At 38.8% G+C, this 23,755-nt stretch overlaps 1 protein-coding gene across 2 annotated transcripts in view; it reads left to right on the top strand.

Annotated features, from left to right (window-relative positions):
• Positions 1 to 23,755, top strand: part of LRGUK (leucine rich repeats and guanylate kinase domain containing) — a 68,015-nt gene that overhangs the window by 28,171 nt on the left and 16,089 nt on the right. For both annotated transcript variants that reach the window (XM_071424197.1, XM_071424196.1), the window contains exons 12-16: positions 4,769 to 4,865; positions 8,300 to 8,413; positions 8,821 to 9,022; positions 11,554 to 11,661; positions 18,369 to 18,493. In XM_071424197.1, the coding sequence (XP_071280298.1) occupies positions 4,769 to 4,865; positions 8,300 to 8,413; positions 8,821 to 9,022; positions 11,554 to 11,661; positions 18,369 to 18,493 (646 nt within the window). The remainder of the gene's footprint in view (positions 1 to 4,768; positions 4,866 to 8,299; positions 8,414 to 8,820; positions 9,023 to 11,553; positions 11,662 to 18,368; positions 18,494 to 23,755) is intronic.

The raw sequence follows: 23,755 nt of genomic DNA, 5'->3' as shown, positions 1-23,755 counted from the left end.
AAACTAAAACAAACCAAACAAATGAAAATCATAAACCAAACCAGACAATAAACCAACCCAAACAAAGGAAAACACAAACCAAAAGAGAAAACGAAGAAACTAAAACAAAACAAATGAACATCACAAATTAAAATAAAACAAACAAACAAATGAGCCTCACAAATTAAAATAAACAAACAAATGAACCTCACAAATTAAAATAAAACAAATGAAAACCACAAACCAAACCAGACAATAAACAAACCCAAACAAAGGAAAACACAAACCAAAAGAGAAAACGAAGAAACTAAAACCAACCAAACAAATGAACCTCACAAATTAAAATAAAACAAACAAATGAAAATCATAAACCAAACCAGACAATAAACCAACCCAAACAAAGGAAAACACAAACCTAAACAGAAAACGAAGAAACTAAAACCAAACAAACAAATGAACTTCGTGAACTAAAATTAAAACAAACAAACAAATGAACCTCACAAACTAAAATAAAACAAAGAAATGAACCTCACAAACTAAAATAAAACAAACAAATGAACCTCACAAATTAAAATAAAACAAAGAAATGAACCTCACAAATTAAAATAAAACAAACAGAAGAAAACCATAAACCAAACCAGACAATAAACCAACCCAAACAAAGGAAAACACAAACCTAAACAGAAAATAAAGAAACTAAAACAAAAGAAACAAATGAACTTTGTGAACTAAAATTAAAACAAACAAACAAATGAACCTCACAAATTAAAATAAAACAAACAAACAAATGAACCTCACAAATTAAAATAAAACAAACAAATGAACATCACAAATTAAAATAAAACAAATGAAAACCACAAACCAAAACAGGCAGGGAACAAAACCCAAATAAAGGAAATTCACAAACCAAACCAGAAAAGATGAAAACAAAACAAACGAATGAAAACACAAAGCAAAAGAGAAAATAAACTAAAGCAAACCAAACCAGAAAACAAACATCAAACCCAGAAAGCAAAACAGGAAAAAACCCCAACCAAACAAAGAAACGTAATTAAAAAAAAAAACAAAAGCAAAAAAAACCCCGCAGACCAAAACAAAACAAAAAAAACCCAACCAAAAATGCAAAAAACCCCACAACCAGAAATAAAAAAAAATCACAAACCAAAACAAAAAAAACCTTAAAACCCAAGCCCCCCAAAAACCCCAAACAAAAGAACCCCAAAACCAAACAAACAAAAACCCCAAAACGAACCAAAAAAGCCTCCAAAAAAGCAAAAAAAAAATTAAAAAAACACAACTAAAAAAAGAAAGAATTTCCTTTTATCCCACTTTAATGGCAAAGCAGAAACAAGGAGGGAAATCTGATTTTCAAACAGAACAAGAGCCCGTGAATATTCCATTCTCCAATTGTTACCTGCATTAATTAACTGGGGGATTTTTGGGGTTTTTTTTAGGGATTTTGGGGTTTTTTTTAATGAGTTTTTAGTGTTTCACCATGGTGGCTGAGGTTTGTCCTCATGGGCTGACAGGGAATTCCTTTCCCTGCCTTTTTTCCCACTTCAATGGCAAAGCAGAAACGAGGAGAAAAATCTGATTTTCAAACAGACCCAGACCCACTCAATACTTCAGGCTCAATTTGTTCCCTGCATTAATTAACTGGCGTTTTTGTGGGAGATTTTTTGGGGTTTTTTTAGGTATTTTGGGGTTTTTTTAGTGAGTTTTTAGTGTTTCACCGTGGTGGCTGAGGTGTGTCCTTATGGGATGACAGGGAATTCCTTTCCCTGCCTTTTTTTCTCACTTTACTGGCAAAGCAGAAACGAGGAGAAAAATCTGATTTCCAAACAGACCCAGACCCGCTCAATACTTCAGGCTCAATTTGTTCCCTGCATTAATTAACTGGGGTTTTGGTGGGATATTTTTTGGGGTTTTTTTAGGTATTTTGGGGTTTTTTTTTAGTGAGGTTTTAGTGTTTCACCGTGGTGGCTGAGGTTTGTCCTTATGGGCTGACAGGGAATTCCTTTCCCTGCCTTTTTTCCCACTTTAATGGCAAAGCAGAAACGAGGAGAAAAATCTGATTTTCAAGCAGACCCAGACCCACTGAATATTCCATTCTCAAATTGTTCCCTGCATTAATTAACTGGGGGATTTTTTGGGGTTTTTTTTAGGGATTTTGGGGTTTTTTTAGTGAGTTTTTAGTGTTTCACCATGGTGGCTGAGGTTTATCCTCATGGGATGGCAGGGAATTCCTTTCCCTGCCTTTTTCTCCTCTTTAATGGCAAAGCAGAAACGAGGAGAAAAATCAGATTTTCAAACAGACCCAGACCCACTCAATACTTCAGCCTTGAATTGTTCCCTGCATTAATTAACTGGGGTTTTTGTGGGAGATTTTTTGGGGTTTTTTTAGGTATTTTGGGGTTTTTTTAGTGAGTTTTTAGTGTTTCACCGTGGTGGCTGAGGTGTGTCCTTATGGGATGACAGGGAATTCCTTTCCCTGCCTTTTTTTCTCACTTTACTGGCAAAGCAGAAAAGAGGAGAAAAATCTGATTTCCAAACAGACCCAGACCCGCTCAATACTTCAGGCTCAATTTATTCCCTGCATTAATAACTGGGGTTTTGGGGGAATTTTTGGGGTTTTTTTTAGGGATTTTTTGGGATTTTTTAGTGTGTTTAGGCCTGGTGACTGAGGTTTGTCCTTATGGCATGCCAGGGAATTCCTTTCCCTGCCTTTTTTCCCACTTCAATGGCAAAGCAGAAACGAGGAGAAAAATCTGATTTTCAAGCAGACCCAGACTCACTGAATATTCCATTCTCAAATTGTTCCCTGCACTAATTAACTGGGGGATTTTTGGGGGTTTTTTTTAGGGTTTTTTGGTTTTTTTTTTTTAGTGAGTTTTTAGTGTTTCACCATGGTGGCTGAGGTTTATCCTCATGGGCTGACAGGGAATTCCTTTCCCTGCCTTTTTCTCCTCTTTATTGGCAAAGCAGAAACGAGGAGAAAAATCTGATTTTCAAACAGAACCAGTCCCACTCAATACTTCAGGCTCAATTTGTTCCCTGCATTAATTAACTGGGGTTTTGGTGGGATATTTTTTGGGGTTTTTTTAGGTATTTTGGGGTTTTTTTTTAGTGAGGTTTTAGTGTTTCACCGTGGTGGCTGAGGTTTGTCCTTATGGGATGGCAGAGAATTCCTTTCCCTGCCTTTTTTCCCACTTCAATGGCAAAGCAGAAAAGAGGAGAAAAATCTGATTTCCAAACAGACCCAGACCAACTGAATACTTCAGCCTTGAATTGTTCCCTGCATTAATAACTGGGGTTTTGGGGGGATTTTTGGGGTTTTTTTAGGGATTTTTTGGGATTTTTTTAGTGTGTTTAGGCCTGGTGACTGAGGTGTGTCCTTATGGCAGGGAATTCCTTTCCCTGCCTTTTTTCCCACTTCAATGGCAAAGCAGAAACAAGGAGAAAAATCTGATTTTCAAACAGACCCAGACCCACTCAATACTTCAGCCTTGAATTGTTCCCTGCATTAATTAACTGGGGTTTTTGTGGGAGATTTTTTGGGTTTTTTTTAGGTATTTGGGGTTTTGTTTAGTGAGTTTTTAGTCTTTCACCCTGCTGGCTGAGGTTTATCCTCATGGGATGACAGGGAATTCCTTTCCCTGCCTTTTTCTCCTCTTTATTGGCAAAGCAGAAATTAGGAGAAAAATCAGATTTTCAAACAGACCCAGATCCGCTCAATACTTCAGGCTCAATTTGTTCCCTGCATTAATAACTGAGGTTTTGGGGGGAGATTTTTGGGGTTTTTTTTAGGGATTTGGGGGGTTTTTTTAGTGAGTTTTTAGTGTTTCACCATGGTGGCTGAGGTTTGTCCTCACGGGATGACAGGGAATTCCTTTCCCTGCCTTTTTTCCCACTTTAATGCCAAAGCAGAAACAAGGAGAAAAATCAGATTTTCCAACAGAATGTGATCCACTGAGTCCTTCAGTCTCTAATTAGTGCCTGCATTAATTAGCTGGTTTTTAGAGGATTTTGGTGGGTTTTTAGTGTTTCACCTCGGTGGCTGAGGTTTATCCTCATGGAATAACAGGGAATTCCCTTCCATCCCTTTTTTTTCCCAGTCTAAAGGCAAAGTAGAAAAAAAATCTGATTTTTAACCAGAACCAGACCCACTGAATACTTCAGTCTCTAATTGTTTCCTGCATTAATTATCTGGGTTTTGGGGTTTTTTGGGGGGGTTTTGGTGGGTTTTTAGTGTTTTATCCTGGTGTGAAGCTGAGGTAGCTGAATTTTTACTTTCCCTCCCTTTTCTCCCACTTTTCTCCCCACTTTCAGGCTTGTTTCCCCCCCTTCCCCATAACCATCTGTTTAAAAATTGGACTTTGGAGCTCTTTCTTAACCTCCCAGCTCAGCCCAGCTCCTTTTCCACATTGAGGATTTGACTTTATATCATCCCCAAGCCTGACAGAATTGGGGAAAGAATTGAGTTCATCATTTCTGAGTCCCAGGCTGCTGTGACAGCTCCAGCTCAGGCCGGGCTGGGCTGGGATTTATCACCAAAACACCACCTTAAATTTAACTTTTTTTGGTGTATTTATGGGTCAGTCTTTCAAACACCCAGCGTTTAGGGGCGTGATTTGCACCTCTCTTTCTATTTCTCGTATTTCTTTGCTGCTTAAAAATAAAATTATTTCTGGTTTCCCTGCTTTCCCCCCTCCCTCCTCCCCACTGCTATTCCAGAGCTGCTGCAGGGATTGAAACCAAGTTTTTCTTTATTATCCCATAAATATCCCAGGCCCTGCCACACCACCAGGAAAGCTTATTTTGGGGAAGAAAACAGACTGGATTATCATTTCATTTCTGAAGAAGAATTTGACAAAATGGTGAAATCAGTAAGTGCCTGACCCCTGTCCTTGTAGCTTTTTTCCTGCTCCCACAGTGAACTCGACTTCTCTGTCCAAGCCTCATTTATTTTTATATTTTTATATATTTTTATATATTTTTATATTTTATATATATTTATATATTTATATTCAATATATTTATATATTAAAATATATATTATCTATCTTATATATTATTTCAATATATTAATTTTATATGTATTATTATATATTATTTATTACACATATTAATATATAATATTAATAGATTATATATAAATATATAATATAATACATATTAATATGTAATATATTATATATTAATATGTTTATTGTATACTATTTATATATTTTATATTTATTTAATATATATAATTTATATAGTTATATTTATTTAATATATATTTTATATGTTTAAAAAATATTTTATTTTTATTATCACACCAGGTTTGTGCCTGGGTGTGAATGTTTATTCACTCTCAGTTGTGTTTTAAAGTTATATATTATTATTATATATAATAACTATATAACTATATATATAACTATATATAACTATATATAACTATATATATATAGCTATATAACTATATATAGATATATATATATAATATATATAATATATATAATATATATAACTATATATATAACTTAATATAATAACTATATGACTATATATTATAATTATATATTATTATATATTAATATGTTTATTATATATTGTGTATATATTTATATTTATTTAATATATATAATTTATATATTTATATTTATTTAATATATTTTTAATATATTTAAAAAATATTTTATTTTTATTATCACACCAGGTGTGATATGTGTGCCTGGGTGTGAATGTTTATTCACTCTCAGTTGTGTTTTTAAGTTATATATTATTATTATATATAATAACTATATAACTATATATATAACTATATATATAACTATATATTACTATATATATATAACTATATAACTATATATAGATATATATATAATATATATAACTATATATATAACTTAATATAATAACTATATGACTATATATTATAGTTATATATTATTATATATTAATATGTTTATTATATATTATTTATATATTTATATTTATTTAATATATTTTTAATATATTTTTAAAATATTTTATTTTTATTATCACACCAGGTTTGTGCCTGGGTGTGAATGTTTATTCACTCCCAGTTGTGTTTTAAAGTTAAACCACAAATTTCTTGTAGATTTGCGCTGACTTTTCCCCTGTAAAAAAATTTATAGAAATCACTAGATGGGCAAAATGGCCAGTGGGGAATATTTAAATAATAGCATAATGTAGAAATAAACTGATTTTCAGGCACAAATATAGTGTGGGGTTTATTGGTTTCTATTTTTTCAACATTTTCCAGCAACCCTGCAGGGAATTCCTTGGAAGTTTAGCAAATCCCCCCTAAAGGAATGAGGCTTCTCTGAAGGATTTCTGCCTCCAGCTGCTCTTTTTGATGCTTTTTGCAACAAAACTTTGCCTTGAAAAGCCACCACAGAGCCCCATTATTTGTATTGATACCAAAGGGGGAAGCCTGGAACAACTGAGCTGGCCCTTCATGAGAACAATCATCAAAGAGTTTAATTCGAATGAAATATGTATATATTTTATGTAATATATATTTATATATTATAGAATTTTAATTTTATTTTAATATTTAATTTTATGCTTCATTAACGCTGATTTTGGGCTCACATTAACTCTCATTTTGAGCTCTCATTGCCCTCATTAACGCTGATTGTGGGCTCTCATTAATGCTGATTTTGGGCTCTCATTAACACTGATTTTGGGCTCTCTCATTAACTTTGTTTTTGGGCTCTCATTAACGTTGATTTTGGGCTCTCAGTGCCCTCATTAACGTTGATTTTGGGCTCTCAGTGCCCTCATTAACGCTGATTTTGGGCTCTTTCATTAATGCTGATTTTGGGCTCATTAACGCTGATTTTGGGCTCTCTCATTAACCTCTCATTGCCCTCATGAGTGCTGATTTTAGGCTCTTTAATTAGTGCTGATTTTGGGCTCTCAATAATGCTGATATTGATTTTGGGCTCTCTCATTAATGCTGATTTTGGCCTCATTAACGCTGATTTTGGGCTCTCAGTGCCCTCATTAATGCTGATCTTGGCCTCTCAGTGCCCTCATTAATGCTGATTTTGAGCTCTTTCATTAATGCTGATTTTGGCCTCTCATTGCCCGCATTATCGTTGATTTTGGGCTCATTAACGTTGATTTTGGGCTCTCTCATTAACTCTGATCTTGGGCTCTCATTGCCCGCCTTAACGTTGATTTTGGGCTCATTAACGTTGATTTTGGGCTCTCTCATTAACCTCTCATTGCCCTCATGAGCGCTGATTTTAGGCTCTTTAATTAGTGCTGACTTTGGGCTCTCAATAATGCTGATATTGATTTTGGGCTCTCTCATTAATGCTGATTTTGGCCTCATTAATGCTGATCTTGGGCTCTCAGTGCCCTCATAAATGTTGATTTTGGGCTCTCATTAACGCTGATTTTGGGCTCTCTCATTAATGCTGATCTTGGGCTCTCAGTGCCCTCATTAACGTTGATTTTGGGCTCATTAACGCTGATTTTAGGCTCTTTAATTAGCGCTGATTTTGGGCTCTTTAATTAGTGCCGATTTTGATTTTGGGCTCTCTCATTAACGCTGATTTTGGCCTCATTAATGCTGATCTTGGGCTCTCAGTGTCCTCATTAACACTGATTTTGAGCTCATTAGCACTGATTTTGGGCTCTCTCATTAATGCTGATTTTGATTTTGGGCTCTCTCATTAACGCTGATTTTGGCCTCATTAATGCTGATCTTGGGCTCTCAGTGTCCTCATTAACACTGATTTTGAGCTCATTAGCACTGATTTTGGGCTCTCTCATTAATGCTGATTTTGATTTTGGGCTCTCTCATGAACGCTGGTTTTTGGCTCACTAATGTTGACTTTGGGCTCATTAATGCTGATTTTGATTTTGGGCTCCCTCATTAACGCTGATTTTGGGCTCTCTCATTAACACTGATTTTGAGCTCATTAGCACTGATTTGGGCTCTCATTAACGCAGATTTTGATTTTGGGCTCTCTCATTAACGCAGATTTTGATTTTGAGCTCTCTCATTAACGCTGGTTTTGGCCTCACTAATGTTGATTTTGGCCTCACTAATGTTGATTTTGGGCTCTCATTGCCCTCATTAACACCGATTTTGAGCTCATTAGCACTGATTTTGGGCTCTCTCATTAACGCTGGTTTTGGGCTCACTAATGTTGATTTTGTCCTCATTAACACTGATTTAAACACGAAGAAACTTTGTAGGGCGAGAAATCAGGGCAACCCGACGCGATGCGTTCGTTGGAGGAACTTATTCCCTTTGGAACATTTCCCTTGGCGTTATCCTTGCTCTCAATTCCAGGGGAGATTTCTGGCAACCTACAAATACAGCGGCCACAGGTATGGGCTGGCCAGAAGCACCTTGGAGTCCATAGCCAGGGAGGGGCAGGCTACCTGTGTCCACATGGAAATCGAGGTGAGATCCCCTGGTGGGGCAAATTCCATCTTGGGATGTGGGGCGGGACAACGGGAACGGCCTCGGGTCGGAGATTGGGGAAAAAATTCCTTCCTGGAAAGGAACGCTCAGGTTCAAGATAAACCCCTGTGTTTCTCTGCTGTGTTTTCGAGGAGATAAAACTGAGCTTCAAATTCCACAAACACTCAGTTTCAAGGAAAAAAGTGCTGGGTTTTTTTTCTGCTTTATTTTCAAGGACAAAAACTCAGCTTCAAATTGGACCAACACTCATTTTGAAGGAAAAAACTCTGTTTTCTCTGCTTTATTTTCAGGAGGAAAAAAAACCTCAGCACCAAATTCCACCAAACAGTTTCCAGAAAAGCCCCACTTTTTTTTTTTTTTTTTTCCCCCTCTGCTTTGTTTTGCAGGGCGTCCGTAGCTTGAAGCGCACTCACTTCAGACCCAGGTGCATCCTGCTGGTGCCAAAGGACAAAGAGAAGTACAGGGAGCACCTGAGGAGGACAGGGCTGTTCAGCAGGCCAGAGATGGAGGAGGCAGTGAGCAGGGTGGACATGTACCTCCAGATCAGCCAGGACTACCCGGGCTACTTCGACGTGGTCATCAACACGGGTCAGTCAATGCTGATTGCCTCTGGGATAATCGGGAATTGAGGGACGAGTTGTTGAGTTGATCTTGTGTTTGCCAGGGTTGGGATTAAATGCATGAAATGTTCTTGTTGGACTCAGGTGTTTATTAGTACTCATCTATATTTCAGCCTCACAAACCCTGAGGTCTGCAGCACTTCAATAACAAACTCAAAATGGAGCCCCAAAATGGAGCCCCATGTCTCTCTCTCTCTACAAGGCCTTTTAAACTGTCCAATTAAGAAATGACAATAATTTTCACCCAATTATAATAAATTATTATAATAATTATAATAAATTATTATAATAGTTATTATAAATTATCTTTTAACCCAATAACCAGCAGGGTGGACATGTACCTCCAGATCAGCCAGGACTGCCCTGGCTACTTCGACGCAGTCATCAACACGGGTCAGTTAATGCTGATTGCCTCTGGGATAATCAGGAACTCAGTTTATCTTCTTTTTGCCATGGTTGGGATTAACAACAAGATGATATTTCTTGTTTGCACTCAGGTGTTTATTAGTACTTATCTATATTTCAGTCGCACAAACCCTGAGGTCTACAGCACTTGAGCACAAAATGAGCCCAATCTCTCTGTCTCCAAGGTCTTTTAAACTGTCCAGTTAAGAAATTAAACCTAAATAATTTTTACTTTTAACCCAATAACCAAACACCCCTGCCCAGCAATGTGGACTCTTTAATCCAATTGCACAAAACCACCCAAACCCATGGAGGAGAAGGTGACAAAGAAGGACCAGCACTGCCCCAAAACCTGCATCTTGTTTTATGTATTTAGTACTGTGCTGGGACTCAGATGTTTATTCTTTCTTATCCATGTCACAGCCTCACAAACCCTGAGTTGTGCAGCACTTCAATAACAAACTCAAAATGGAGCCCCATCTCTCTCTCTCTACAAGGCCTTTTAAACGGTCCAAAACCTCAATTATTTTCACCCAATTATAATAAATTATTATAATAAATGATAATAAATTATTATAATAGTTATTATAAATTATCTTTTAACCCAATAACCAGCAGGGTGGACATGTACCTCCAGATCAGCCAGGACTACCCTGGCTACTTCGATGCGGTCATCAACACGGGTCAGTTAATGCTGATTGCCTCTGGGATAATCAGGAACTGAGTTTATCTTCTTTTTGCCATGGTTGGGATTAACAACAAGATGATATTTCTTGTTTGCACTCAGGTGTTTATTAGTACTTCTCTATATTTCAGTCTCACAAACCCTGAGGTCTGCAGCACTTCAATAACAAACTCAAAATGGAGCCCCAAAATGGAGCCTCATCTCTCTCTCTCTCTCTCTCTCTCCACAAGACCTTTTAAACTGTCCAGTTAAGAAATTAAACCTAAATAATTTTTACTTTTAACCCAATAACCAACCACCCCTGCCCTGAAATGTGGACTTTTTAATCCAATGACACAAAACCACCCAAACCCATGGAGAAGAAGGAAAAGGAGAAGGAGCAGCCCAAAACCCAAAAACCTCCATCTTGTGTTATATTTAATACTGTATTGGGACTCAGATATTTATTCTTCCTTATTTATGTCACAGTCTCACAAACCCTGTGTTCTGCAGCACTTCACTCCAACAACAAAAAGTGGAGGCCATCTCTCTTTCTACAAGGCCTTTTAAACTGTCCAATTAAGAAATGTGACACCTCAATTATTTTCACCCAATTATAACAAATTATGATGATAATTATAGTAAATAATTATAATAATTATTATAAGTTATCTTTTAACCCAATAACCAACCACCCATGCCCTGCAATGGGGACTTTTTAATCCAATGGCACAAAACCACCCAAACCCATGGAGAAGAAGGTGGAGAAGGAGCAGCCCTGCCCCAAACCTGCATCTTGCTTTATATCTATTCCTGCATTCTAAACCCTCAAACTCTGAGCTTCCCCCCTGTGATCTCACACACTCCTGTCCAAACTGCACCCCCACAATCCCAGTTCCATCATTCCATTCTGGAAGCTTCTCCAGGCCTCAGGTCAGTGCAGGGTTCTCCTGGGGGTCAGTGCCTGCAGCACAGAAATCTCCAATTCCCAGCAGGTGGGAGAATCCTTGCTGGAAAGAATCCCTCTGTAATTCATTCCTTTCGTAGAGTTTTGGTGTTCACCACCTTAAACCACAGCACCAGGGTGTAAATATTGCAAATTTGTAAATGTGGCACACAGAGCTCGCAATTTAAATATGGCCTAAAGAAATGAGCCAACAGGAAAATATTTAGGAGAGTGCAGAGCCTGAATTTCAGCTTTTTTTCAATGTGGTTTTTTCAACTTCAAACCTTTATGAAGACGAAGGTTTTTCTCCCCAGGAGACATTAAAAATGTGTTTCTGTCACAAACATATTTCTGTATTTTCTGGCTAAGCTAAGAACATATTTCTGTGTCAAACCCGTGTGATTTGTGTCTTTGCACTGATGAAAAGTTGGTTTTTATTCCGTTTCTTTTCTCTCTGCCATGAAACGCTTTTCCCTCTCTGCAGATGACCTGGAGGAGGCACTCACAGATCTGAGTCTGGTTGTCAAGGTCTACCTGGGCATGGAGCCTCCTAACGTTCTGGAGAACTTTGAAGGCTTCTGGAGCCAGACAGGTAAAGTGCTCTCATCAGCAGGATATTCCTATTTATTGGTAATTGATTGATTTCCTATTTATTGGTAATTGATTAATGGAAATCTGTAAATGATGCAGCCTGGAACCTCCACCAGCTGCTCTGCAGTGGCTCTCCCAGGCTGGTTCCTCCTGAGGATGGTTTGGGGCTCAGGTGGAGTTCCCAACTCTCCTGAGGATGGTTTGGGGCTCAGGTGGAGTTCCCAACTCTCCTGAGGATGGTTTGGGGCTCAGGTGGGGTTCCCAACTCTCCTGAGGATGGTTTGGGGCTCAGGTGGGGTTCCCAACTCTCCTGAGGATGGTTTGGGGCTCAGGTGGGGTTTCCAACTCTCCTGTTTGTTTTTTTTGGGGCTCAGGTGGAGTTTCCTGATTCCTTTGGTGGTTTTGGGCTCTGGGTGTTTTCCTGACTCTATTTTGGACACTCAGGTGGAGCTTCCAGCTCTCCTGAGGATGGTTTTGGGCTCTGCATGGTCTCCTGACTATTTTGGGCTCAGATGGAGTTTCCTGACTCTCTTTTGGGCTCAAATGCAGTTTCCTTACCCATCTGAGGATGGATTTGGGCTCAAATGCAGTTTCCTTACCCATCTGAGGATGGATTTGGGCTCAGATGGAGTTTCCAATTCTCCTGAGGATGGTTTTGGGCTCTGGATGTTTTCCTGACCCTCTTTTGGGGCTCTGGATGGAGTTTCCTGACTCCTCTGATGGTTTTGGGCTCTGCATGGTCTCCTGACTATTTTGGGCTCAGATGGAGTTTCCTGGCCCATCTGAGGATGGTTTTGGGCTCTGGATGGAGTTTCCCGACTCCTCTGAAGGTTTTGGCCTCTGGATGGAGTTTCCAACTCTCCTGAGGATGGTTTTGGGCTCTGGATGGTCTCCTGACTCTTTTTTGGTCTCTGGATGGAGTTTCCTGACTCCTCTGTGGATGATTTTGGGCTCAGATGGAGTTTCCAACTCTCCTGAGGATGGTTTTGAGTTCAGATGGAGTTTCTTGACTCCTCTGAAGGTTTTGGGCTCAGATGGAGTTTCCTGACTCCTTTGGGGATGGTTTTGGGCTCTGGATGTTTTCCTGACCCTTTTTTGGGCTACGGAGTTTCCTGGCTCTCCTGAGGATGGTTTTGGGCTCAAATGGAGTTTCCTGACTCCTCTGAGGATGGACTTGGGATCTGGATGGTCTCCTGACCCTTTTTTGAGCTCAGATGGAATTTCCTGACTCCTTTGAGGATTGTTTTGGCCTCAGATGGAGTTTCCAACTCTCTTGAGAATGTTTTTTGGCTCATATGGAGTTTCCTGATGCTTTTTGGGCTCAGATGGAGTTTCCTGGTTCCTCTGAAGGTTTTGGGCTCAGATGGAGTTTCCTGGCCCATCTGAGGATGGATTTGGGCTCAGATGGAGTTTCCTGGCCCATCTGAGGATGGATTTGGGCTCAGATGGAGTTTCCTGACTCCTCTGAGGATGGTTTTGGGCTCAGATGGAGTTTCCTGACTCCTCTGAAGGTTTTGGGCTCAGATGGAGTTTCCTGACTCTCCTGAGGATGGTTTTGGGCTCAGATGGAGTTTCCTGGCCCATCTGAGGATGGATTTGGGCTCAGATGGAGTTTCCTGGCCCATCTGAGGATGGATTTGGACTCTGATGTCCCATTCCAGGTAAATCCCAAGCGAGGGGTGCTCATGGCTGACCTTTGTGCCTCCCAGACTCGAGCAGCAAGGAACTGGGAGGGCACCGGGACCTCCCCTTGCTCTTCCCCAGGATGGCACAAAGAGCAGGAAAATCGGGATAATGAGATGGGAAAACAACTTCAAGATCCACTCCCAGGGCTTTTGGGGTGACCCCAAATGAGCTGTGGTGTCTCAGAGAAGATTTTTGACCCCTGATTGGCCGAGGCTGGAGCCTTCCAGCTGATCCAGGAGCTTGCTCTCATTCCTAAATTAACACAGCAAAAACAAACAGAAAACAAACTCATAAATTTATTCAATTGTGGAAATTCCTAAATTAACACAGCAAAAACAAAGCAAAACCAAATTCCTAAATTTATTAAATAAATTCAATCATGTAAATTCCTAAATTAGCATAGCAAAAACAAACCAAAACCAAATTCCTAAATTTATTCAATTATGGAAATTGCTAAATTTGCACAGCAAAAATGAATAAAAACCAAATTCCTAAATTTATTCAATTATGGAAATTCCTAAATCGACACAGCAAAAATAAACCAAAACCAAATTCCTAAATTTATTTCTTTTATTAAATTATGTAAATTTCTAAATTAACACAGCAAAAAATAAACCAAAAACAAATCCCTAAATTTATTAAATGATGGAAATTCCTAAATTAACACAGCAAAAACAAACAAAAAACAAATTCCTACATTTCTTACTTTTATTAAATTATGTAAATTTCTAAATTAACGCAGCAAAAACAAACAAAAACAAAATTCCTAAATTTATTCAATTATGTAAATTCCTAAATCAACACAGCAAAAATAAACCAAAAACAAATCCCTAAATTTATTAAATGATGGAAATTCCTAAATTAACACAGCAAAAACAAACAAAAAACAAATTCCTACATTTCTTACTTTTATTAAATTATGTAAATTTCTAAATTAACGCAGCAAAAGCAAACAAAAACAAAATTCCTAAATTTATTCAATTATGTAAATTCCTAAATTAGCACAGCAAAACCAAACCAAAACCAAATTCATTACATTTATTAAATGAGCTAAATTCCTAAATTAACACAGCAAAAACAAACAAAAGCCAAATTCCTAAATTTATTAAATCATGGAAATTTCTAAATTAGCACAGCAAAAACGAACAAAAACCACATTCCTAAATTTATTAAATTATGGAAATTCTTAAATTAACACAGTGAAAGTGAACAAAAATCAAATTCCTACATTTATTTAATTTATTAAATCATGCAAATTCCTAAATTAACACAGCAAAAATGAACAAACCCCAAATTCCTACATTTATTAAATAAATTAAATCATGGAAATTTCTAAATTACCACAGCAAAAACAAACCCCAAAACCCCCAAACCTTCAGGCAGATCAATTCCTTGATCCTGCAGCCACAGAATTGGCTCCAGGAGGGAAAGGGAGGGAGAAGAGCTTTACTGGAATAAAACAAAAATAAATAACCAAGAAGGACATTTTGGTAACAAGAAGATCTGCAAGATGAGTTGAAAAGAAGCTCATTTGTAGGATTTTTTTCCCTGTGACTCCAGGAACTTCCACCGCTTTGGATTTGGTTCCATTTTGGATGCATTGGAACAGGATCTGTTCCCTCAGGAGCACAGAGTACCAATAACCACAGCCTGGGGAAGGCTGCAAATAAAAGCAGCTGGAAAAAAAGGGCAAAATGTCTGAAATTTTTAATAAAGGACAGTGCAATATTCATCCGTTGATAATTTCGTGTCATTTTGGATCCTGCAGGAATGAATGCTATTAATTTCCCAATGGACACAGGAGGAGCCTCTGTACACATTGCGGCTTCTCAGAGCTACGGCACTGAGGGCTTGGCTGAAAAATCTGATTTAGCTTTAAAGGAAGTAGATTTTATTTTAATTTCCAGAACTTCCGCGCTCACCTGAAATGGAAAAGGTGATTCCCTTGCCTTATTTGCTATAATATTGCATTTTCTTGCCTTAAAAACTCTGGGGAGGTTTTGTCTCGAAGGCAACAAACCCTGGGGAGATTATTAGAAAAGAAGAGAAAAGCCTGAGGATTAAAAAGAAAAGATTTTTGTATAATCCTGGTCTTTTTGGAGATAGATTTAAGTATCTGAAGCTCCTTTAAAGGACTTTTTATCCCTCAGCAGCTCTTGCAGAGAGTCACTTGTCACTACAGAATCTTCATTAGCACGGCGAGATTTTGGCAATTCTGCTGCTCCTAAAGTAACTTTTAAATTTACTGCACGCCATTAAATTCCCCCAGAGCCCCGTTTATAGGGGTTTAAATAAATTTAAGGAGATCCTCTCTTCTCATGGACTGTGGGAAATAATTTATTTTCCAAACCTTGCCCCAAGGTTGTCTTTAAAAGGGAGGTTTTTAGTGAGAAGATTGCTTGTGGGAGATTATGAGAGGTTTATAATTTTTTTTTTTTTTTGGTTAATAAACTTCTGGACAAGATCTTTTGCTGGTGTACAGTAAAAAAAAAAAAAAAAACAAACATATATATATATATATCCAGGGAGAAAATAGATAAGTTCTTTTAAAAAAATTTTAATAGCAGAATTAGAGCAATTTTTGGAGCTGATAATGCTTTGAACTTCCATTGGAAGCTTTTATCTATGGGATAAAGGTGATCCCAGTGATTGGAAACTGTTAAAATCCTGGAATGGCTGGGGTTGGGAGGGAATTTAAAGCCAATCCAGGTCCAGCCCTGACACCTTCCACTATCCCAGGGTGCTCCAAGCTGGCCTCGGACACTTCCAGGGATGAGGAATCCACAATTTCCCTGGAAAACCAGAGCCCTCAGAGGAAAGAATGCCAAACAAAAATATTTTTAATTATTATTTCTATGGTTTAAATCAATATTTAATGTGATTTTATACACAGGCTCCTAGTTTATCCTAGTTTACAGATTTTTTTTTTCAATTTTGAAATAATTTTATGATTCGAAATCATTTTGGTTTTAAAAACAGAGTTGTATGGAGGGGACCTTAAAGCCCAGCCAGTTATTTTTTTCCCAATTTGGAAATAATTTTAATTATTCAAAATAATTTTGGTTTTAAAAGCTGAATTGTGTGGAGCCACCTCAAAGCCCAGGTTTCTCCAACCCTGTGGTGGTTTTGTGGGAGTTATTTACAGAAGTGATATCAATTTTCTGAGTACTGAAAAGCTGTGTACACTTTTGTGCAAAACACCTGTGAAAGAGGAAAGAAACTGGAGAACTGGCTGAAAATTCAGGGTTTGTTTCTTCACATTGTCCTTAAGAAAGAAAAGTTTGTAGGGGGAGGAAAAGCGTCCTAAAGGTTTTGGTTTGATTCTTATCACTTTTTTTCCTTTTAGTAACTGCTGATAAATTTCTCTTGATAAATTTTGAAACTTTTAAGCCTGGTTTACCTTTCCTATTTCCTATTTCCTATTTCTTATTTCCTATTTCCTATTTCCATTTCCTATTTCCTATTTCCAATTTCCTATTTCCTATTTCCTATTTCCATTTCCTATTTCCATTTCCTATTTCCTATTTCCATTTCCTATTTCCCATTTCCCATTTCCTATTTCCATTTCCTATTTCCTATTTCCATTTCCTATTTCTTATTTCCTATTTCCTATCCCTGCCTCCCGACAGGAAGCAGGTGAGCACATCCTAGTGAGTGCTCTGGTGATTAATCAACACTGAACCCACCACACTCATTAGCGCCCTCATTAACGGGGAAATCTCAAATTAGCCAAACCAAAACTGCTGAATATGAGAGAGACAATACAAACAACTCCATCTCCAGAAGATTTCAAACTGTTTTTATTCCAGCATTCATGCTTTTTATACATTCTCACACAACTCTTCAGTTTGCACTTCACTCATGGGTCACAAGAGACAAACAAGGTGCTCATTGGAACAGGCAGTTGCAGTTTCTCTGATTTATCCTTCTTTCTGTCTTGGGTTCTGTGTCAATGACCTGGGGAGGAAATTCTTTCAGGGGTAAACATGGAGCCTCTTCTCAAACATGGATCCTCTTATCAAACATGGATCCTCTTCATATCAAACATGGATCCTGTTATCAAACATGGATCCTCCTATCAAACATGGATCCTCTTCTCAAACATGGATCCTCTTCTCAAACATGGATCCTCTTACCAAACATGGATCCTCTTATCAAACATGAATCCTCTTCTTATCAAACACGGATCCTGTTATCAAACATGGATCCTCTTCTCAAATATGGATCCTCTTCTCAAACATGGATTCTCTTCTAATCAAACATGGATCCTGTTCTTATCAAACATGGATCCTCCCATCAAACATGGATCCTCTTCATATCAAACATGGATCCTCCTCTCAAACATTGATCCTCTTATCAAACATGGATCCTCTTATCAAAAATGAATCCTCTCCTTATCAAACATGGATCTCCTTATCAAGCATGGATCCTCTTATCCACATGGATCCTATCAAACATGGATCCTGTAATCAAACACAGATCCTCTTATCAAACATGGATCCTCTTCTTGTCAAACATGGATCCCCTTATCAAACATGGATCCTCTTCTCAGACATGGATCCTCCTCTCAAACATGGATCCTGTTATCAAACACAGATCCTCTTATCAAACATGGATCCCCTTATCAAATGCGGATCCTCTTATCAAACATGGATCCTCTTATCAAACATGGATCCCCTTATCAAACGCGGATCCTCTTATCAAACATGGATCCTCTTATCAAACATGGATCCTCTTATCAAACATGGATCCTCTTCTTGTCAAACATGGATCCTCCTCTCAAACATGGATCCCTTTATCAAACATGGATCCTGTTATCAAACATGGATCCCCTTATCAAACGCGGATCCTCTTCCCCACCTTCTCTCTGGCTCACAGAAGTGGCTCTGAATCCTCTTCCACACAAAACCGCCCCCAATCCAAGGTGGCCTTGGCCACTTTCAGGGATGGAAAATGGAAATGAAATGTTCCTGCTGTTGGTGTGGAGAAGGTTTTCACTGAGGATTGTCCTTCCCACGCCAGGTTCCTGGAATCAGATCATCCCAGAGGAAATGCCGGCTCCATCCTACGGGGACCTCTTGCACATTTCCGCCAAAAACTATCCCAGAGACCTCCTGGAAATGCTGACTGCAACCCCGGGCTCTGTGGTAAGGAGCAGTTCCTGTCACCCCAGGAACCTTTGGAGTTTGACCCAAACCTTTCCAGTTTTCAGGGAAAAAAAAATGAGAAAAATGTTCTGTGTTCTCGGTCCCCTTCCGATTTCAACAATATCTCCCTGTTCTCCTGACCCGTGGAATGGTTTGGGTTGGAAGGGACCTCAAAGATCATCCAGGGACACCTGCAGGAATTCCTGCTGGGATCATTCCCAAAAAAAGGTGAAGGAGCTGAGAGGGGAAGTTTTGGAGCTGAGGGATTTGGTGGAATAAATAATCCCAAAAATGGGACAATTTAAGGAGAGCAGACTCAGCCCTTCAACAGCTCCTAAAAATATCTATTTTGGTTATTATGGTGATTTTTAAGGAATGTTATAGAACACAAAAAAGGGGAATTTAAAGCCAAAAACCACAAAATCTTCCCTGGAGAGGAAGGAAAAACTCCTCCAGCTGCAAAATTCCAGGGGTGGAAGTGGGGCTGTATTCCCAAAAAAAGGTGAAGGAGCTGAGATTGGAAGTTTTGGAGCTGAGGTTTTTGATGGAATAAATAATCCCAAAAATGGGACAATTTAAGGAGAGCAGATTCAGCCCTTCAAAAGCTCCTAAAAATATCTCAGGGGTTTATTTTGGTGATTTTTAAATGAAGTGATAGAACACAAAAAGGGGGAATTTAAAGCCAAAAACCACAAAATCTTCCCCGTAGAGGAAGGAAAACTCCTCCAGCTGCAAAATTCCAGGGGTGGAAGTGGGGCTGTATTCCCAAAAAAAGGTGAAGGAGCTGAGATTGGAAGTTTTGGAGCTGAGGGATTTGATGGGATAAATAATCCCAAAAATGGGACAATTTAAGGAGAGCAGACTCAGCCCTTCAAAAGCTCTGGGGTTTATTTTGGTGATTTTTAAGGGATGTTATAGAACACAAAAAAGGGGAATTTAAAGCCAAAAACCACAAAATCTCTCCAAGAGTGGAAGGAAAACTCCTCCAGCTGCAAAATTCCAGGGGTGGAAGTGGGGCTGTATTCCCAAAAAAAGGTGAAGGAGCTGAGATTGGAAGTTTTGGAGCTGGAAGTTTTGATGGAATAAATAATCCCAAAAATGGGACAGTTTAAGGAGAGGAGACTCAGCTCTTCAAAAGCTCCTAAAAATATCTATTTTGGTTATTTTGGTGATTTTTAAGGGATGTTATAGAACACAAAAATGGGGAATTTAAAGCCAAAAACCACAAAATCTTCCCAAGAGTGGAAGGAAAACTCCTCCAGCTGCAAAATTCCAGGGGTGGAAGTGGGGCTGTATTCCCAAAAAAAGGTGAGGGAGCTGAGAGGGGAAGTTTTGGAGCTGGAAGTTTTTGGATGGGATAAATAATCCCAAAAATGGGACAGTTTAAGGAGAGCAGAATCAGCCCTTCAAAAGCTCCTAAAAATATCTCAGGGGTTTATTTTGGTGATTTTTAAGGGATGTTATAGAACACAAAAAAGGGGAATTTAAAGCCAAAAACCACAAAATCTTCCCAAAAGTGGAAGGAAAAACTCCTCCAGCTGCAAAATACCAGGGGTGGGAGCATTTCCAGTGGAAGTGGGGAATTCCTCTGGAATTCCAGCTGGGCACATTCCCAAAAAAAGGTGAGGGAACTGAGATTGGAAGTTTTGGAGCTGGAAGTTTTGGATGGAATAAATAATCCCAAGAACATGGAAATTTATGGAGAGGAGACTCAGCCCTTCAAAAGCTCCTAAAATATCTCAGGGGTTTATTTTGGTGATTTTTAAATGAAGTGATAGAACACAAAAAGGGGGAATTTAAAGCCAAAAACCACAAAATCTTCCCCGTAGAGGAAGGAAAACTCCTCCAGCTGCAAAATTCCAGGGGTGGAAGTGGGGCTGTATTCCCAAAAAAAGGTGAAGGAGCTGAGATTGGAAGTTTTGGAGCTGAGGGATTTGATGGGATAAATAATCCCAAAAATGGGACAATTTAAGGAGAGCAGACTCAGCCCTTCAAAAGCTCTGGGGTTTATTTTGGTGATTTTTAAGGGATGTTATAGAACACAAAAAAGGGGAATTTAAAGCCAAAAACCACAAAATCTCTCCAAGAGTGGAAGGAAAACTCCTCCAGCTGCAAAATTCCAGGGGTGGAAGTGGGGCTGTATTCCCAAAAAAAGGTGAAGGAGCTGAGATTGGAAGTTTTGGAGCTGGAAGTTTTGATGGAATAAATAATCCCAAAAATGGGACAGTTTAAGGAGAGGAGACTCAGCTCTTCAAAAGCTCCTAAAAATATCTATTTTGGTTATTTTGGTGATTTTTAAGGGATGTTATAGAACACAAAAATGGGGAATTTAAAGCCAAAAACCACAAAATCTTCCCAAGAGTGGAAGGAAAACTCCTCCAGCTGCAAAATTCCAGGGGTGGAAGTGGGGCTGTATTCCCAAAAAAAGGTGAGGGAGCTGAGAGGGGAAGTTTTGGAGCTGGAAGTTTTTGGATGGGATAAATAATCCCAAAAATGGGACAGTTTAAGGAGAGCAGAATCAGCCCTTCAAAAGCTCCTAAAAATATCTCAGGGGTTTATTTTGGTGATTTTTAAGGGATGTTATAGAACACAAAAAAGGGGAATTTAAAGCCAAAAACCACAAAATCTTCCCAAAAGTGGAAGGAAAAACTCCTCCAGCTGCAAAATACCAGGGGTGGGAGCATTTCCAGTGGAAGTGGGGAATTCCTCTGGAATTCCAGCTGGGCACATTCCCAAAAAAAGGTGAGGGAACTGAGATTGGAAGTTTTGGAGCTGGAAGTTTTGGATGGAATAAATAATCCCAAGAACATGGAAATTTATGGAGAGGAGACTCAGCCCTTCAAAAGCTCCTAAAATATCTCAGGGGTTTATTTTGGTTATTTTTAAATGAAGTGATAGAACACCAAAAGGGGGAATTTAAAGCCAAAAACCACAAAATCTTCCCAAAAGAGGAAGGAAAACTCCTCCAGCTGCAAAATTCCAGGGGTGGAAGTGGGGCTGTATTCCCAAAAAAAGGTGAAGGAGCTGAGAAGGGGAAGTTTTGGAGCTGAGGTTTTTGATGGAATAAATAATCCCAAAAATGGGACAGTTTAAGGAGAGGAGACTCAGCCCTTCAAAAGCTCTGGGGTTTATTTTGGTTATTTTTAAGGGATGTTATAGAACACAAAAAAGGGGGAATTTAAAGCCAAAAACCACAAAATCTTCCCAAAAGAGGAAGGAAAACTCCTCCAGCTGCAAAATTCCAGGGGTGGAAGTGGGGCTGTATTCCCAAAAAAAGGTGAAGGAGCTGAGAGGGGAAGTTTTGGAGCTGAGGTTTTTGATGGGATAAATAATCCCAAAAATGGGACAATTTAAGGGGAGCAGACTCAGCCCTTCAAAAGCTCCTAAAAATATCTCAGGGGTTTATTTTGGTGATTTTTAAGGGATGTTATAGAACCAAAAAATGGGGAATTTAAAGCCAGAAACCACAAAATCTTTCCAAGAGAGGAAGGAAAACTCTTCCAGCTGCAAAATTCCAGGGGTGGAAGTGGGGCTGTATTCCCAAAAAAAGGTGAAGGAGCTGAGAAGGGGAAGTTTTGGAGCTGAGGGATTTTATGGGATAAACAATCCCAAAAATGGGACAATTTAGGGAGAGGAGACTCAGCCCTTCAAAAGCTCCTAAAAATATCTATTTTGGTTATTTTGGTGATTTTTAAGGGATGTTATAGAACACAAAAAAGGGGAATTTAAAGCCAAAAACCACAAAATCTTCCCTGGAGAGGAAGGAAAAACTCCTCCAGCTGCAAAATTCCAGGGGTGGAAGTGGGGCTGTATTCCCAAAAAAAGGTGAAGGGGCTGAGAGGGGAAGTTTTGGAGCTGAGGGATTTTATGGGATAAACAATCCCAAAAATGGGACAATTTAGGGAGAGGAGACTCAGCCCTTCAAAAGCTCCTAAAAATATCTATTTTGGTTATTTTGGTGATTTTTAAGGGATGTTATAGAACACAAAAAAGGGGAATTTAAAGCCAAAAACCACAAAATCTTCCCTGGAGAGGAAGGAAAAACTCCTCCAGCTGCAAAATTCCAGGGGTGGAAGTGGGGCTGTATTCCCAAAAAAAGGTGAAGGAGCTGAGAGGGGAAGTTTTGGAGCTGAGGTTTTTGATGGAATAAATAATCCCAAAAATGGGACAATTTAAGGGGAGCAGACTCAGCCCTTCAAAAGCTCTGGGGTTTATTTTGGTGATTTTTAAGGGATGTTATAGAACACAAAAAAGGGGAATTTAAAGCCAGAAACCACAAAATCTTTCCAAGAGAGGAAGGAAAACTCCTCCAGCTGCAAAATTCCAGGGGTGGAAGTGGGGCTGTATTCCCAAAAAAAGGTGAAGGAGCTGAGAGGGGAAGTTTTGGAGCTGGAAGTTTTGGATGGAATAAATAATCCCAAAATCATGGAAATTTAAGGAGAGGAGACTCAGCCCTTCAAAAGCTCCTAAAAATATCTATTTTGGTTATTTTGGTGATTTTTAAGGAATGTTATAGAACACAAAAAAGGGAATTTAAAGCCAAAAACCACAAAATCTTCCCAAGAGTGGAAGGAAAACTCCTCCAGCTGCAAAATTCCAGGGGTGGGAGCATTTCCAGTGGAAGTGGGGAATTCCTCTGGAATTCCTGCTGGGCACATTCCCAAAAAAAGGTGAAGGAGCTGAGAGGGGAAGTTTTGGAGCTGAGGGATTTGATGGGATAAATAATCCCAAAAATGGGACAATTTAAGGAGAGCAGACTCAGCCCTTCAAAAGCTCTGGGGTTTATTTTGGTGATTTTTAAGGGATGTTATAGAACACAAAAAAGGGGAATTTAAAGCCAAAAACCACAAAATCTTCCCAAAAGAGGAAGGAAAACTCCTCCAGCTGCAAAATTCCAGGGGTGGAAGTGGGGCTGTATTCCCAAAAAAAGGTGAAGGAGCTGAGAAGGGGAAGTTTTGGAGCTGGAAGTTTTTGGATGGGATAAATAATCCCAAAATAATGGAAATTTAAGGAGAGCAGAATCAGCCCTTCAAAAGCTCCTAAAAATATCTCTGGGGTTTATTTTGGTGATTTTTAAGGGATGTTATAGAACACAAAAATGGGGAATTTAAAGCCAAAAACCACGAAATCTTCCCCGTAGAGGAAGGAAAAACTCCTCCAGCTGCAAAATTCCAGGGGTGGGGGCATTTCCAGTGGAAGTGGGGAATTCCTCTGGAATTCCAGCTGGGCACATTCCCAAAAAAAGGTGAGGGAACTGAGATT

The sequence above is a fragment of the Agelaius tricolor genome, unplaced genomic scaffold (assembly GCF_023055355.1).
Source record: "Agelaius tricolor isolate 1412-34295 unplaced genomic scaffold, bAgeTri1.0.p SCAF_3, whole genome shotgun sequence".
In the NCBI taxonomy this organism is placed as follows: Eukaryota; Metazoa; Chordata; class Aves; order Passeriformes; family Icteridae; genus Agelaius; species Agelaius tricolor.
Note: the sequence above shows the minus strand (reverse complement) of the source record. Positions and strands in the feature narration are given on the sequence as shown.